Source organism: Lucilia sericata, unplaced genomic scaffold (genome assembly GCF_015586225.1).
Source record: "Lucilia sericata isolate MDLA Ls3-8-SP2 unplaced genomic scaffold, ASM1558622v1 Contig000000F_arrow, whole genome shotgun sequence".
NCBI lineage: Eukaryota > Metazoa > Arthropoda > Insecta > Diptera > Calliphoridae > Lucilia > Lucilia sericata.
Window position 1 is genome coordinate 1,656,149 of NW_023994042.1, and position 17,938 is coordinate 1,674,086.

The following is a 17,938-nucleotide window of genomic DNA, read 5'->3' on the forward strand; positions in this document are numbered from 1 at the left end:
CTTAGTTTATAATATTTTCTTTGTTTATTTCTGTACTTAACGCTTTAAGTTTTGCCTTTAATTTTATTTAACATATTTCTACTTCTACCACAACATAAAATAATAAAAAAACAAACCGATTTGTGCTTTTTTTCATATAAAAAAATTCAATTGGACTTAGACTTATTCCTATATTACTTAATATTAGCTTCATTTTCTTCTCCTTTGGCAAAAAGGCATGACTTTTCTATTCAGTTTTTGCCGTGTTTTCACACAAATAATGCTTTTTTACGTTACGTTGATCATGGTAGAAAGATTATTATTCTTAAGCCTGTTTTGCTTCTTCATTCTCTTCTGTAAAATAATTTCTTCATTTCGATTTTCTACTTAATTTGTTTTTCTCCTCTTTTTAACAATTATTTTGCATTTGATTTTGTAAAAAGATCAGTTTATGATAGAAATTCCCATTGTATTTTTATAGTTTCTTTATATTTATTTGTTTTATTATTAATTTTTAAGATATATTCAAGCTGTAAATAGATATAATATTTAAAATTGTTATAAATTGCGAATATTTATTAATTATTGTATTGTAAAACTTAATTAAGCATTTTATTTGAGGAGATGATTTTAATATCGATGTCATACGACCATCAGTGGAATAGCAAGTTACAGTTGGAAAATTATTAATTTTTAATTTGCTTCTTAAAAATTCTAAATTTTTAATAACAAATGGTAATTTTCAATTAGTTGTTACGCCACTAAATTAAAAAATTCAAAATTGAAGAGGGAATATGAAATGCTCAACAATAAAAGGTATCCATTTTATAAAAAACAACAGTTATTTATATAATACAAGTGTTTGGAACTGAAAATTTAACATTACATTATTACATAAATTACATCAAACAGTAATAATAAGCGGGGGTTTCCAGTAAGTCAGCTGTATAAGTAGCATATATTAGTCCCACTCACATAAAATGGTGCTTAAGTTGCCCTTCTGAAAATGTTGTGTTATAAAATGTTATCCAAAATAGTTTGTGTTAAGTGCTGTTAGTGACCTGGAACAAAGGGAATACGAAATTACCCGGCTTCAAAAAACCGGATTATATCCCAGCAGTTCTGGTTGACTACCCTGAACTACTATATAGTTAATCTACTATATTGATAACCTACAAAGGGTTACCCAACTTTCCCGAATTTTTTTTTTTCGGGAAATGATTTTAAAAAATGTTCATTCCCGAGAATTCCCGAGAAAAATACGATCAAACCGACTTGAAACAATTTTGAGCGGAATGTCTGACATCTCTATTTGAATACAAAATTGGTCTCTAGAAGTCATTTCCCACATTTAAGCTTGTCGTTCACATAATTCACATTCTCGCATTCTACGCATATTTCAAAAAATTATAATCAAAAACAAAAGCTTAGGATGCATTGACGAGTAGAATGCTTACAGTAGGTTTACTTTCTACTTTTCTAACCGTCACAAGCTGAGCATGAACATGTCAGCAAATTTGGAAAGATATACTCTATAAATGTATGCATATAAAGCGGTAAGAAGGTATAAAAAGCACGAAATTCTTTGTCACGAAAATGCGTGGTGTGGAGAAATCAATATGATAGAAATGAATAGGATATCGAATCTTTCCTTTATTGAAAGCTTCTTATAATTCTAATTAAACTTTAATGTTCTTAAAATGAAGCGCTATTTTTAACAAATTTAAGAAAAAATACTTTAAATGTAATTCCTCAAATTTCCGGGGTTTCCGGGTTTACTAGTGACGCATCTCTGAGACTGTCCAGATCATAGAAAGGCTGGACAGTCACATAGAAGGTGTTGTACCGATTCCACTTCCTCTTCGTCCAAGCAGCTTCTACAGCAGCTAATGTGGGTAGCCCATACGTTCCGACATATGTCCATATGTTAAGTCTAGGGACGACCCTTTGATATTTCATTTCCCTGGATGCCCTTATGTCCTTTAAATACTTTAAATGTAATTCCTCAAATTTCCGGGGTTTCCGGGTTTACTAGTGACGCATCTCTGAGACTGTCCAGATCATAGAAAGGCTGGACAGTCACATAGAAGGTGTTGTACCGATTCCACTTCCTCTTCGTCCAAGCAGCTTCTACAGCAGCTAATGTGGGTAGCCCATACGTTCCGACATATGTCCATATGTTAAGTCTAGGGACGACCCTTTGATATTTCATTTCCCTGGATGCCCTTATGTCCTGGAATCCATATCAACGTTACGTGATGTTGCGTCAGTTGTACCAATGATTGAATACAATTGAGAAGACATTTCGAATTAATAACATTGGAGTTAAGAGTCTTGATTGATGCAATGCTGTCCAAGTATACATGTATGGTCGAATTTTCTAGATTCAGTTTTTCGCAGGAGATTCCCAAGATTGAGGGTAAGAGCCCGCGCATCGCCGCCAAAGTTTGAAAATGCGTTTATATGAAATGGCACTTTTTGGAGTTTTTTTTTTCACAAAATGAGGCTTTAAGTTAAAATTAAGCAACAATTGGTAATAATATAATTTTTACTTAATTATTGGCAAAAATTGCCTTTTTCCCGAAATCCTTCAAATTCACATCGCAGGTACGGTAAAACTATGAGAGGTATTAAGCACATTTTTTCTGTGTTTAATTCTTATATATATCCTTTATAATATCCAGTATAGAAAACTTTAATTTTTAATAATCCATTTAACAAAATTTTTTAAAGTTTGAAAATGGTTAAAATAATGGCCCTTTTTTCACTAAACCGAGTAAGCGTTATCCAATTTGAACAAAAATTCGTACTAGCACATTTATGAACCTTATAAAGATAAACATAATATTTTTTTGTAAAATTTTTCAAAACTAACAAAAATTTTCTTATATTTACTTTTATATGGCTTCAGAATTACAGAATTCTCGGGGGAAATTTTAATAACTCAAAACTTTTTTAACCAATTTTGAGTTTTTCCATCTTTTTGTAGACATTACGATTTTGCTATAAAATTGTGCAATAATTAATACATAAAGCCTCATTTTGTGAAAAAACTCCAAAAAGTGCCTTTTTTCCCATATAAACGCATTTACAAACTTTGGCGGCGACCCTCAAAATAATTGAATAATATTTTACAGTCTTCCATTTGACGATAAAATACAACCTAATTTCACTATTAGAAGTTGATCCAAGAGAAAAGCCTATTTCGAGCCCATCCTACTGAGCCTGAAAATGATTTTATTTACGACCAGATTCCACAAGAGTGGGGAGATGACACCACTCTGTGGTGTACCCCTTGTCACAACTTTTCTTGTCTTGCCAATACCCATATTAGAGTTGATGGCCCTGCTCTTGAGCATGTTTTCTGTCTAATTTTTTATCCGCTGATCAACCGATCTCCACTAAGTCAACCCGGTTTTACATTACTGTACCCCCAAAGAAGAGGACGATTGCATCTGGTGGAATGCCGTCAATGCAAGAAATTCTGATTTTTTTGAAGACTCATCTTTTGATGATCTCTTGTTATGTAAGTTATCATCTTTTAGACAGATAGATAAAATCATCTCTTGAATTACATGCTTAATTAAATACAAATAAATAAATATATTTTTTCGCCCTTTAAATTTAGCAATCTAAATAGTTATTTATGTAAATATGCAATACGCAATAAATAATAAAATAAAATACTAAGCATACATAAGTAGATATTTGTTTAATTGCCACCAAGTAATTGTCTAATTTACATGGTATTAAAGTCATTAATTTAAGCCGACATAAGAATGATATAAACCTTTCCATTACAAAAAAAAAGTGGAAAATAACGTTTCTTTTTTTTTTTTTTCTTTTTCAAATCACCATTCGCAATTTGTACGTATTTTTATGTAAAATTACGTACTTTATTCACACACAATTGATTTAATTTTTTTTATTTCGTTCTTGGCCCATTGAGTGCTGGTAAATAATATTTAAAAGTAAAAACTAAAACCGCTGTTTATAAATAGTTAAGTAGATAAAGAAAACCAGCATTAGTAAAACTATTGTTGAGCTGATTACATACATTTCTTTATTTCTTTTTAAGTTTTCTATTTTTGGTTACATTTAAAACCTTCTTTTATAAAAAAACACCTTCACCCTACAACAAACCGTCTACTAATATTGCTTAATTTTTTTAAGTTTAGCCAACAACCAAAGAAATAGTTTTCTATAAATAATTTAATGAATACAGTACATATTTGTAGAAATAAAATGCAAAATGCCAACGATTTAAGCAGATAGGCAATTTGCTAACACCTAGCTAAAAAAAAAAAAACTAAATAAATAAGCTAAAAATATTCAATATTGTTGATTAAAAGTCGTGCTATTTAAATCAAACAAATTTTGTGTCTGTGTCTCTTTCTCCCTCTATCTGTCTCTATTTCTCTCTCTATCTCTATCTCTCGGTGTTTTCTTTTAGGAAGCAAACAAACAAATGTCGTTCATCCAAAATGTAGAAACAGACAGTCAGCAACAAATATAGGAAAACAACCTCTAAGTAAAATTCTGTCAGGTGAATACAAACAAAATTTTAATTGAAACAACAACAAAATACAAACAATCGCTGCGTTTGATTTCAATTAATAAATACTTTCATCAATTTAAATTACACTTACTTAGTTTTGAAATATCACCATCTCTGAATCATGTAAATTCTCTCAATTTATATCATATACACTTAAAGAAAAACTTTCATCACAATACACATACAAAACACAATTGAATCGACACCGTTACACGCAGAAATATAAGAAAATTTAAATGATATTAATAATATTGTAAGAAGTAAACTTTTGTACATACAACCGACAAAGCAACCAACTCTTCATAATCGAGTTTGCTTTTAAGAACTTTTTTTCTGTAGATTTAGTTGGATACAATTAAGAACTATTAAGTCTGTATTTAGAAACAAGCGCAAAAAATCAATTAATTCAATTTCTCACAAAAGCAGCTTAATTTTGACATTTTGTAAATATGTATTTAGTAAGATATGCAATACTCAAGTCAAAAATACTTTATAGAAATAATGAAAATGCCGTAACTTTAAATTTGATATGTTATCGTTGAGTTTGGATATATTTATTTAAATGTGTAGGATTATAAATTGTAATTTTTAATTTGAGTTTATAAGGATACTATTTTTGTTTGAGGAGTCATTTGAGCCTTTAGCAGTTCAAAATTTTTCCATATCCAATCTGTTTTTTTTTTTTGGAAATATCGATCATAATTTATAATTTCATAAATAATATTTTTTAGTGTGAGATTCAATAAGTCCGTATTTTTTCGAATGAAACACAATGTTTTGAATAAAAACTAATTTTCATAAATGAAGCCCGATCATTACGCAATTCGGCCTGATCATCAAGACTTAGTTGTGCCGAGTTTTGTAGGGACACTTGTTATTTAACATAATTATGGACCGATTTCAACTATAAATCACTGGATCAAAATAAATATTTATGACAAATTTTATAAAACTGTCTTAAAAATTAATCAACTCAGAAAACGTATTTAATCAGATTGGTTTACTTTAAGGTGGATATGTGACCAATATTTTTCTGAATTTATATTGTATCAGCTGTGATATTTGGCTTTGAATTTGGAAGCTAAACAATTTAACTATTTTTTGGTACCACCAAATATAGACATTACTTTAGCTCCATGATATTTAGCTTTTAGAAGCTTTCTGCAAATAATGCTTTGTTGACACAAAATATTTTCGAAGAAAAATCGTTTAGATTACCACAAGAGAGAATATAATTAGGAAAACTAACTAAAAATTTACTCAACATCAGAACTTGATCAACAATTAAGACTCCTCATGTTTAATTTTATGTTTATAGGCTTCTTATTATAAACAATTAAAAAATACCTGCTTTTACTTTTAAAGTAGCAAAAAGTTCACCATTATACCCTCTCATTTAATTAGGATCCTAAGTATTTGTCTGATTTTATGTTTCTATGTTTTAAAAAAGTAACGAATTCTATGTTTCTAGGTTTAATATTAAAAAAGATTCAAAAAGTATCAGTTGAAGAACGAAGAGTTAAGAGTAAAGTCTTGTTAATTTCATCAGGATCCAGATAAAGCGACCAGATAAAGCGACCCAATATTTAAAAAACTAAGAGAAAGGTGAATCTTAATGTGAGTTGGGTATTGTCGTGTTGTCAGGTCCACGGTATGTCCAAATTAGTATTGTCATTCGAATAAAAATTATCTGATTAATCGAGGAAAACATTTGTTTTTCTTCGAACGAGTAAAACATTTCCAATTTAGAACAAAGAATAATTCGAACAATTTTTGTCGATTAATCGAATATTCGAATAATATTTGAATGTTACTTTTTACGAATATTTTATGTAGGAGAACTATAGGCATGAAATGGGGTTTTAGTCCTACTATAACACATTGGTTTTATAAAAGTATGATCGCATACCAGACTCAGAATATGTCGAAAACTTTGAAACACTGAGCCAAGATATAATGCCTTGGTCAAGCGGAACATTTTTCACGAACACAGATTGGAAAATTCTTAGGAATTACAGCCAGGAAGCTGAGTTTCACAACATTGAAAGATAATACATTCTGTCGACACTATGTTGTTTTTTTGTCAACAAACTTTTTTCTTCCATGAAAAGCAGCGAACAACGGGACCGCTAGTGGCCTGTTTCTAATACATTAATAAATAGTACGATTTTCTTATATAAAATAGTTTGTAAAAACGTCTGCAAAACAGGTTAGTTAAACATAGTATATATCAATATAAAGGCCTCAGCTTCCACTTCTAAATCCGTTGAGTTTAAAATATAGGTTGGGATTTAACTAAGTTACTGATTTATAAGTGTATTGATGTACGAAACCCGTTTTTACCGGTATCTTAAGATTACATTTATCAATGTAGATTGCTATATTCTGCCTAGTTTCTTTAAAATATATCGATCTCTTCTTCAAGTGATGCATTATACATAATACATAGGTAAAGAGAAACAAGTAAGAGTGTTATATTCGGCTATGCCGAATCTAGCATTATAGTCATTTTTTCTAAAGGGGACCTTATATGTTAAACGAGTTTTGGACGTTAAAGTAATTTTCTGATGGGATCTTTATATGGGGGATAGGGTCAATAATCGACCGATCTTCATAAAATTTTTCAAAAATATGTTGCCTCCTAAATGTCGAATTTCATTGTTTTACGAGCCTTTTTTTAAGTCATTTTGTAAAGGGGACCTTATATGGGGGCTAGTTGAAATCGTGGACCGATATTGCCCTTTTTCAATACTAAATAGTGCCTATCAATGAAATGTATTTATGCAAAATTTCAGCTCTCTAGCTTTCCTCGTTTAGGCCCTATCGTGTCCATAACAGACAGACAGACGGACATGGCTAGATCGTCTTAGAATTTAATAAGGATCCAAAATATATATACTTTTATGGGTCTACAACGAATATTTCAAAGTGTTAACAACGGAATAACAAAATCAATATACCCCCATCTTTTTTGATGGTGGGTATAAAAACGAATATTCTTTTAAAACAAACCGTTCACTATTTTATATATACTGTTAATTTGGTGGTCTTTTAAGAATATGACCTTTAAGTCCAAAAAATTGTTATAATTCAATATCTAGTTTATAAGATATATTCATTCAAAGTTTTACATATCTACCTATCACTTTTGGAACTTTTTTTCTCATTGAAGAAATAAATTTAATTCAAAAATTTTAATTTAAAGAGTGACAATATCGTAGTGGGAGACCATTAAGTATTCCTACATATGTATAACACAGTGCAGCACGAACAAATATAACCTTATACGGACACCACTACGTGATAAAAAACCAAAAAAAGATCCGTGTCTCCCAGTTTTGCCCAAAGTCATGCACATTTTTATGGGCCCACAAAGATTTGTGGCCTTGGTGTCATTTTTATCAAAAAGTGATAATTTTTTCATTTTCTTGGAATAATGATTTATCCAGATAAAGAAAAAAATGCCAACATATAAAATAAAAAGAAACTTTATCTTCAAGATCAAAATCGCAAAAAAAAACGTAAAAAATCGATTTTTTACGTGTTAAAAAATTTTTCAATTGCATCTCTAAATTAGGCGTATACTTAATATTTGTAATATCAATAAATCATTAACACGTATACGTACAGGTGTCATTAACAAAAGTAGTGCAATTCGCAAATTGGATTCTATAAATACATATGTTCACAATTTTTGTTCTGTATGACAAGAGTAAATCAAAATTCCTAAGGGTTTGCAAGATATGAGCCTGAGAAAAATTCAGAACGGTTTGGTAGTGGTGTCTGTATATGGTTATATTTCCATGACTTAAAAAATTACACGCAGTGTAAGTCAATAAGTAGCAAACAATGTTTTATTAAAAATAATTAAAATTGTCACCCCTTAATTGTGCGAAAATTCCAAAAATTCTACATTTTTATTTTATTTTGTTGACAAGTTACGTATTTATTATAGAATGTATGTATATTCACTAGTTTAGAAGATACACGGGGTACTTATAAAAGTACCAAATAAGTTTTTTCATCTCAAAAAAAAGTACCAGACATCTATCCAGTTGTTTTGTTGTACTTCTTTTAGTTTAGAAGATATAAGAATTTATCTGTTCTTATTCTTTTTTTACCCCCTTTATAATCAAATTTCTACTCGATATCGAAAAATAATTTTATGTCCTAATTGTATTACCACATATCTTGGCTACCATCACAGAAAATATTTTCATATAATTATTTTATACGGCGAAATATATAAGGTCTACTTGTACAAATTTTCATAGAATTTTAAAATTTTTTAAAACTTTAAAATTGTTTTTCTCAAATTTTTTTTATTTTGTGGCATACCGAGTTATTGTATGATAAATTTACACTATTCGACAAAAATAAATACCTGAGAAATCATACTATTTTTCTGAAAGGTGGATCCGTGTAGAACAAGAATACGTTTTTGAAATTTGCCAAACTCCTCCAAAATCTAGAGTTACGGGTTAAAAAAGTATTATCGTACCTTTAGGCACTTAAAAGTCAGTAACTTACATGCATCTCAACCGATTTTAAGTTTCTCCACGGATTTAGAAATCAGAAGTTGAGGCCTTTATAATGGCATATATGATGTTTAAGTAACCTGGAGAGATATGTGTGAATTTCATCAGCAAACATATTTTTGATTTTAGCTTTGCACCGTTGTCCAAGTTTGGAGATGTTTTTTAAAGGTATTTTCTATAGCAAATATACTATTTATGAATTAAATAGAAACCCATGTCTATTCATGAGTAAAAAAACCCATGTCTATTCATAAAAAACTGTTAGCAATTGACAAAGTTATTGATATTTTTCTTAATACAAAATTTTTCAAAAACTGATTTTCTGAAGGATGCTTTATATGGGGGATAGGGTTAAATATGGAACGATCCTCGTAAAATTTGGTGGAAGGATTTATGTTTATATAAAAGTTAGTTATCGTGATATTAATATTAAAAGGAGAATTGTGGAGTTCAAGTTATTTTCTAAAGGAGGGTTTGTATGGGGACTAGAGTCAAATAAGTCCGCATTGTCCAAAGAATCAGCAGCATCATCAAAGATTACAGCAAATTCATTTATATTGATTTTTGTATTAATCGGACCTTATTTGTCCCCATGCAAATCTTCCTTCAGAAAATGACTTTAATTCCATAATTCTCTTAATTACATTAATATCACGATGAAATTCAGCATAAATAACTGTCATATAAATCTAAATCCTTCCACCGAATTGAGGATTGGCCCCTATTTAACCCAATCCCCTATATAAAGCATCATTCAGAAAATCTTGTTTTGAACAATTTTGTATTAAGAAAAATATCGATAAAGTCGTCAATATTTTTCAAAAACAAAGTTGCGTTGTATTCATAAAGAGACATATTAATACTTTCAAAAAACATCTCCAAACTTTGACAACGATGCAAAACTAAAACCAAATATATGATTTCACACATATCTCTCGAGGTTACATAAACATCATATATGTCATTATAAAGGAATCACTCAGCTTCTGCTTTCTAAATCCGTGGACAAACTTAAAATCGTTTGAGATTCAACTATGTTATTGACTTATAAGTGCTTAAAGGTACGAAACTCCAGTTTTTTACCAGTAACTCAAGATTTTGGAGGTGTTAGGCAAATTTCAAAAACATACTCTTTTTCTGCTTGGATCCACCTTTCAGAAAAGTAGTATTACTTCACAGGTATGTCAATTTTTGCTTATTTTGTCTCACTGTGTTACTAATTAAATTAAAAATATTAATAATTTTCTTGTAAAAATGTAGATTATATTAGGTTACAATTTAGAGAGAATAATCGCAGACTAATCATTAAAGAATCTTGTACAAAGATATATCCCTGAAAGACAGCATTTTGAATATTCTGCAAGTGTAAAAATGTATAAGTATAGCAAATAACTACGACGGATCGTGGAATAAATAGGTATAAATAAATTAGTAATAGAGAGGAAATATGCTTCAATTATGAATTTCTACCAAGTTTTCCAATTTTAAATAGGAACAGAAAGCTTAGCTCCTCCATCATATTTTATATTAGTTTTTTTATTTCTTTTACCATACATATAAATAATACATGTATTAAAAAAATAATAAATGACCACTACTGACAAGTATGTAAAGAAACAATTAAATTGAAATTATGACATACTACGTAGATTATTGTAATTATTAAAATGAATTATTTATATATAAAATCTAATTTTTTCAGGATATTTTAATAATTCTTTTGTAATTTTGTAGAGATGAAGTATTTTATCCTTTTCAAGTGCTGATTATGAAATTATGTATGTAGAATAAAAAAAAATAATAATTAAATTGAAAATAATATGCGATATAGGTTTAAAACCATAGAAAAAATAAATAGTGTGCATGACTTTCACTTGTTATTTTTTAAAAATCCATTTTAAATAACTTAGTAAATTCCTTCTTAGAATTAAGAATAGAATTGCTCGAAGTACTAAACTACAATTCATTTGAGCAATTCTACACAAATTTCCTCAGCACATATAGAATTAAAACGCTAATTTGGAAAATATGGATTTGGAAACTGATTTGCAATACTCTTAAAAACTCATGTAAAAACCTGCCTAGTGTGTGATTTATTTTTAAACTTTTCTTTTCATAAATAGTCTCTAGTTTAGGTTTATTTATTTTGTTTTTAGTTTGATTAAGTTTTTTTAATTTTATCTTTAATTATACATAAATGCGAAGCTTTTTAGCATAATTTTGGTTTTGATATGTTGAAAGTTTATTATATTTTGTACATGTATTTTAGAGTTTTATTGTTATTAATAAATTATAATTCCAATGATTAGCAAATGTAATTTATTTTGCTCTTATTACTTATATTATAATTATAAATGAGAAAACAAATGTTAATATTACAAAACTTAAAAAAATATATATAAATATAATTAAATGCTATATTAAGTTTTACAATTTGTAAAATTATATTTCTTTTCTTATCTCTTTCCCTTCAAAAATCTGTACTTTGTGCAAATAACCACCACAATGACACATAATATTGAAAATTAAAAAAAAAATCACAAAACTATCACCAAAAACACTTGACAAATATCACACAAAATTTCCACCAACAAAATCTCATCATCACTTCTTCAACTTGAACATCCGCTATACAAAATCTTAATCACACAACCAACACACACCGTTTCTAAACTCAACTTGTTCTAAAACTATATAATTGGAAAATTGAAAATGCGAAAAAAAATAATACATAATCATGCCAATCATCTTTAATGTGTCAATATGATTTACTTTGTTTTGTTGTTGCTAAATGTGGATGGTGGAAATGTAGGCGAGAAGAATACATTGATAGAACCGCCACCGATACCATCTTTTGGTACACCACGAAGAAGAGCCTTATCTGCCCGTATACAAGAATTAAATCGTAGTCTTCTAGAGGAGCGTGATTCCCAAAATCAGAACAGTTACAGTGATGCCGACGACAGTGGATAGAGGAATAATTAATTTGTTTTTAAAACTTATTTTATTTTTAAATAGTTTTAAGTTTTTAGACTTTAGGAAGATCTTATTGATTGCAATTAGATTTAAATTAATTGTAGATCACTTACACCGTATAAAAACACAGTAATACACATGCATACAAATTCACAAACACATACACAAAGACATGCTAACATCACTGAATATTCCTAACGAGAGGTTCATATTGAGTCAAATATTTTATTTTAAGGATCAGTCATTTTTAATTTCTTATAGTTTCATCTACAAAAAATTTTCGATTAATTCTCTTTTTACAAGAAATTTTTGTATAAATGTCCGGATTCGTCTTTGTATATTAGACATTTATATATACATACCCTTGTATTCATAAAGATACATATAAATTGTTTATTTTAGGATTATTACGAACATTTTCCATTCAAAATTCATACAATAAACCATGAACAACTTTATTAATCTTTACTTCCAATCTGAAAGATGAAATGCAGGATTAGGGAGTCCATTAATAGTATGAGAGCAAATAGTTTTGCTCAAATATAGGACCAAGTTACCATGACCATCAAAAATGTACACATTGTCAGATTATTTTCTTTCAGAGTTTGGAAATAGATGCACAATACTTTAGAGTCCTTTCGACGACTATACTTCTTCCCATTTGAATCCCAAACACTATCAGAGAGAATCAAATTTTCACGTAATTTTCACACTTTAACTCATTAGCCAAACGTTCAAAATACTCTAGTTCGTATGAACATTAGAACGCTATATATGACGTCCACGATATATAGCATGATACAAAATACAATCCATAAATACATTTACATGGATTATGTAACATATACATACATACTCTGCTCTAGCAGATACCTTAAGGATTTATAATCTGCTCAGAATGTTTATCAGTCAATCATGTCATATCTGTCTCTCTGTAAATCGAATGACCAAATCTAGAGTTCTCTCTTTTCCAGTGATTTCTCATAACTCTGACAAAATGCGATTTTTTCAATTCAAAGCTGATGCTCTATATACACTGAAATGCAATGAAATCCTCTTTAGGAAAAACCATAATAGAACTGAAGATATTAATTAACAAAATCTATCGTTTCTTTCTGTCACTACGAGTTTCTGAAATATAATAGTTTTTGCACTTTGCAAATAAATCATATAAGAATCAAAAAAAAAAAAAATCGGTAATTCACTCAAGGATCAAAAAATTTCACAATAAATAATTATCAGGGCCAGCATTATGACTTGAGTATAAATGAATATTTCGTAAAAGTTCTTCTAGAAATATTTCACCCTCGAACAATTTTAAAAAAAAGCTCACACTTACACAAAAAAATTTAATTTAAACAAGTAAGAGTGCTATATTCGACTGTGCAGAATCTTATATACCCACCATCAAACCGTATGCCGTAAAAGGAATGCTCCCCTATAAACATCAGGGTGATATTACTCATCAAATTTACTGAGGAGGACCTTATGTGAGAGGTTTGGACCGATTTTGGTTCATATAAAACATGTTTATATCGAATATCAATTCCCGACACTATCCGCATGAAATTCGGTAGAATGATTTAAATTCCTATAAAAGTTTCTTAGGTTTTGTCTCGTAAGAAACTTACTTATGTCAAATTTCATCTCAATACTCGTACTTTTAAGTCACTAATGAGCGCTAATGTAATTATCTGAAGGGACCTTATATGGGGGTTGGGTCAATTATTGACCGATCCATATAAAATTTGGTTGAGAGATTTTGGCTCATATGAAACTTATTTATGTCGACTTTCATCGCTATACTTGTACTTTTAAAACAGATATACCCGTTAAAGCTCTTTTTCGAGGGTCCACATGTATGGGGGCTATCCGAAAACGTGGATCGATATTGCCGATTTTCAACACCAAACAAACCTTACCTATAGATAATATTTGTGGAAAATGTCAACCCTCTAGTTCATTCCGTTCGGACTTTATTGGGCTTTCAACAGACAGACGGGCGGTCATGGCTAGATCGTCTTACAATTTAATAAGGACCCAGAATATATATATTTTTGTACATTAGGTATTCTTTCATCAAGATTCAGTGTGAAATTTAATTTTAAGTATCTGTTGATAGTTATTTCTGCTTTAATTTTGATGAACGCTAGTTAACATTTATGATTATTTATTTGTCTTCAAATCTGAAATGATTGATTCAATATGAAATCTTCTTTTTTTATGTAAAGTTAGAATAAATAACCGACATAACTTTCACCAACGAAATAAACTACCAAATAAATAAAAAAATATTAAATTAAATAAAACTATTTAAATAAAAACCAGTTAACAAAAATCACATAAAATGATGATGATTCTTATATAAATAAATTATACTAAATAGTTAAGTATATTGTGTATGTATGTATGTAGTTTAGTTTTAAAAATAGTCAAATGAAATTTTAAAACAATTGTGATTCCTGTAAAATGTATAATTAAGAAAACAAATTAAAATTATAAACCAAAATTGTGTAGAAATTAAAAGAAAATATTACAACAAAACCAATTGAATTATAAAAGCAACAAATTAGTATAATTAAATTGCTATTGAGCTTAAAAAAAAATAATTATTTTATTAAATTAGAATACAGTTAAAAGCAAAGAATTAGCATTTAAATATTTTTGTTTTCAATATTTAGTTTTTCCATTAAATTATATTTTGCGTTCTTTTCTTCGTTAAACTTTTATTTTTTACTTAAACACATTTCGAAATCAGCTTTGCAAAAGTACATCATAATTGAAACCAAAAATCAGCACTTGAAAAATTTTCAAACTTTCAATTTCAAAGTATAAAATTTTTATATCTTTATGATCTACAAAACAAATTATTATTATTGTATTAGTTATTATGTATTAATTCTCATACCGAAATATTGCTAGAAAGAAGAAAAGTTTTTGAAAACTGATATTCCAATAAAATTAGAGTGAGACTTAATTATTTCAAATACACATAATTTTTTCTAGTTACTACATGAAAATTGGATCTGCAATTGTTCAAAGTAAATATTGTTTACCTTGAACACCTTTAACTTAATTGTAACATAATTATTTTTTTGTAGAAATTAATATTACTAAGTATTAATTTTGTGATGAGCGCACTGTGATTCCAAATCATAATCTAAGTCAACAACATTATGTAATGCTCTTTTTTATGGAATTAGTGTCTTTGAATCCAAAGAAAATGTTAAGCTAATTTTGAAGTTACAGTAGGGTCTATTAAACTTAAACCTTCTTTGGTCTGTCTTGGCGATTATAATTTTACTGAAGAAACATTCCTTGGAAGTTCCTTCTACATACTCATTAGACTGGCTTCGACAGTGTTTTTTGACAAGCTGTGTATGTATATAATATTATAAAACAAAAGTAAATATTTATATATTTGAGACCCAAGTTTAAAAGACTAAGACAGGACAAATTAATATAAAATTTACAATTAGTGAAAACTTATTCCAGTGCCCATATATAAATTTTGAAGTATGGATTTCTATGTGGTAAAATAATTAAGATATACATGCATATGCAGAAAAGTTAAGCAATAATATATCCCAGTTGGGCATGACTTTAAGACATCCTCAACGATGGGTACACGACAATGTAAAGTCCTGGAAGACAAATGTAGGACAGCTGGAACAAATCGTCAACGACATTTGCGAACAAGTGTTGCGAAAATCGTGGACGATTCAATGAGAGACAATGTCGCTCAGTTTGTCGTTCACGCAATAACAGTGAAAACGTCGGGTATATGTTCACTGACGACATTATATAGGATTAAATCCACCGCTTGATCGTCAACGATTACATTGGTGACAATGTCCCCAGCTTTGTCGTTAACGAATATATAGGTGACAATATCGTCAACAATTATATTGACGACAATGTCGTGTACTTTATTATCAATGATTTTTGGACGATAATATCGTCTACTTGGTCGTCAATGATTTTATGGACGACAATATCGTTTACTTTGTCGTCAACGATTACATGGATGATAATGCTAGAAATATTATATTTTCTTTGATGTTACCACTTAGATCCTACATCGATGTAGGTACGTCCCATCTCCTTGTAGATCCTGTTTAAAATGTACGTATTTTAAAAAGTTATTTATACGATTTATCCATTTTAACCAAAATAATTAAAATATTTTATATAAACGGCCACAATTTTTCACTCCTTGAAAAGTAGTTTATATTACTTACCAAAATTGGAAAAAATTATATTTTGACTAAATTTAAATTTAGTTTTATTAATTATATTTCAATTATAATTAATTTCACAACTTAAAATCACTCTTGCTTGTTCAGATGTTCGTACTCAAATAAATATTTTTTTTAAGTTGTGTCTTTTATCATATCGCAATTATTTTACCGTTATTTTAAATTTTTTTCCATAGCAATATAGCGTATAAAACAAAATGCAACAAAATGTCGCTTGTCTTGTCGTCAACAGAGTCTAATATAAGACAGCATTCCAGACATTGTCGCTGATCTTGTCATCATGTATATTTGATAGAGGACAATATTGACGGCAATATCGCCCACAGTGTCGCCAATAACTGAATTATATAACGACATTGAACACATTGTCGTTTGCCTTGTCTGCATGTAAAATTATTGGCGACAACGTTTAAAAATTAGTCGTTCATATAGTCGTCAACAGAGTTAGATATATGACAACATTCAAGACACAGTCTCTCATCTTGTCATCATATGCGTCCGATAGAAGACATTTTTGAAGACAGTATCCTACATTTTGTCTTTAATATTGTTAATAGCGGACAATATTTAAGATGTTGTCGCTCAACTTGTCTTTAATAGGGTTTTAAAGATGAAAACCTTGAGGTCTATGTCACTAATCTTGTCGTTAACGAAGAATTCTTACACATTGTCGTTTAGCCAACTTCAGCGATTGGGGACGAATTCAAAAATATCGTCAACGACAATGTCGTCTACTGGGATATTAAAAATATTTAAAAGGAAATATTATCTAACATTTATTTTTTATGAAAACGAAACGACCTTTTGAATACCCTTTTTTAATTGAAGGAGAACAATTTGTTAGCTAAAGATGATACAGATATTTTAATTTTGTCCACATATCTTTTGATATAGAACCACAGTGCATCGATCTATGAGGTCTTATATTAAGCCCGTTTTCGAAAATCTTAACAGTCTGATTCGTTTTATTTATAAAATGTACACTATCAGTAAATCGGAAAAACATACACCAGTAAAACGGGACGCTACCATTACAATACTATATCTCCCCCTCGATGCTAAATCGTTTGTACTCAGGAAACAAATAAAATTTTGATAAATGAATGTGATAAATGGATATAAACGGTTCTCACTGCCGCTCACTTAAATAGGTCCGCTCGGGACATTATATTTTTGAAATATCCATGACAAGTGTTCAAAGATTTCAGAAAATGGAGGAAAAACTGTTACAGTTCATACCACATGAAAGAAATTATAGCTCACATGTTTCTATTACACTAATATGAAATTTCCCACGCAATTATGCAGACAAGACAAATCATAAAAATAATAATTATATTCATCTGAACCTTCTAAATTAAACTTTTTTCATCCGAAAAAAAAAGATGTTGTATTGCTTTTTATAACCCATGTGTTGATGGGAAAACTAAATGCGTTTTATCTTTACAAGTGGCATTTGGAGTACCTTTTTTGATTTTTTAGGCTTGCTGTAACATAGGCTTTTTCTTTGATTTTTGTGGCAGAATCTGTTGACTTGGTGGCATATTTTATGAAATATATTCTGTTTGCTTTTGTTATGACTCTATGTATACGTCCATAAATGTCTTTTTCATATTCAGACTGTTTTC

At 29.2% G+C, this 17,938-nt stretch overlaps 1 protein-coding gene across 19 annotated transcripts in view; it reads left to right on the top strand.

Annotated features, from left to right (window-relative positions):
• LOC119606497 (potassium voltage-gated channel protein Shab) overlaps window positions 1–17,938 on the top strand; it is a 230,448-nt gene that overhangs the window by 165,491 nt on the left and 47,019 nt on the right. For 12 of the 19 annotated variants that reach the window (XM_037961167.1, XM_037965703.1, XM_037967214.1 and 9 more), the window contains one exon: window positions 4,433–4,525. The exons of the other annotated variants lie outside the window; for them this stretch is intronic. In XM_037961167.1, coding sequence (XP_037817095.1) covers window positions 4,433–4,525 — 93 coding nt within the window. The remainder of the gene's footprint in view (window positions 1–4,432; window positions 4,526–17,938) is intronic. 19 annotated transcript variants of the gene reach the window in all.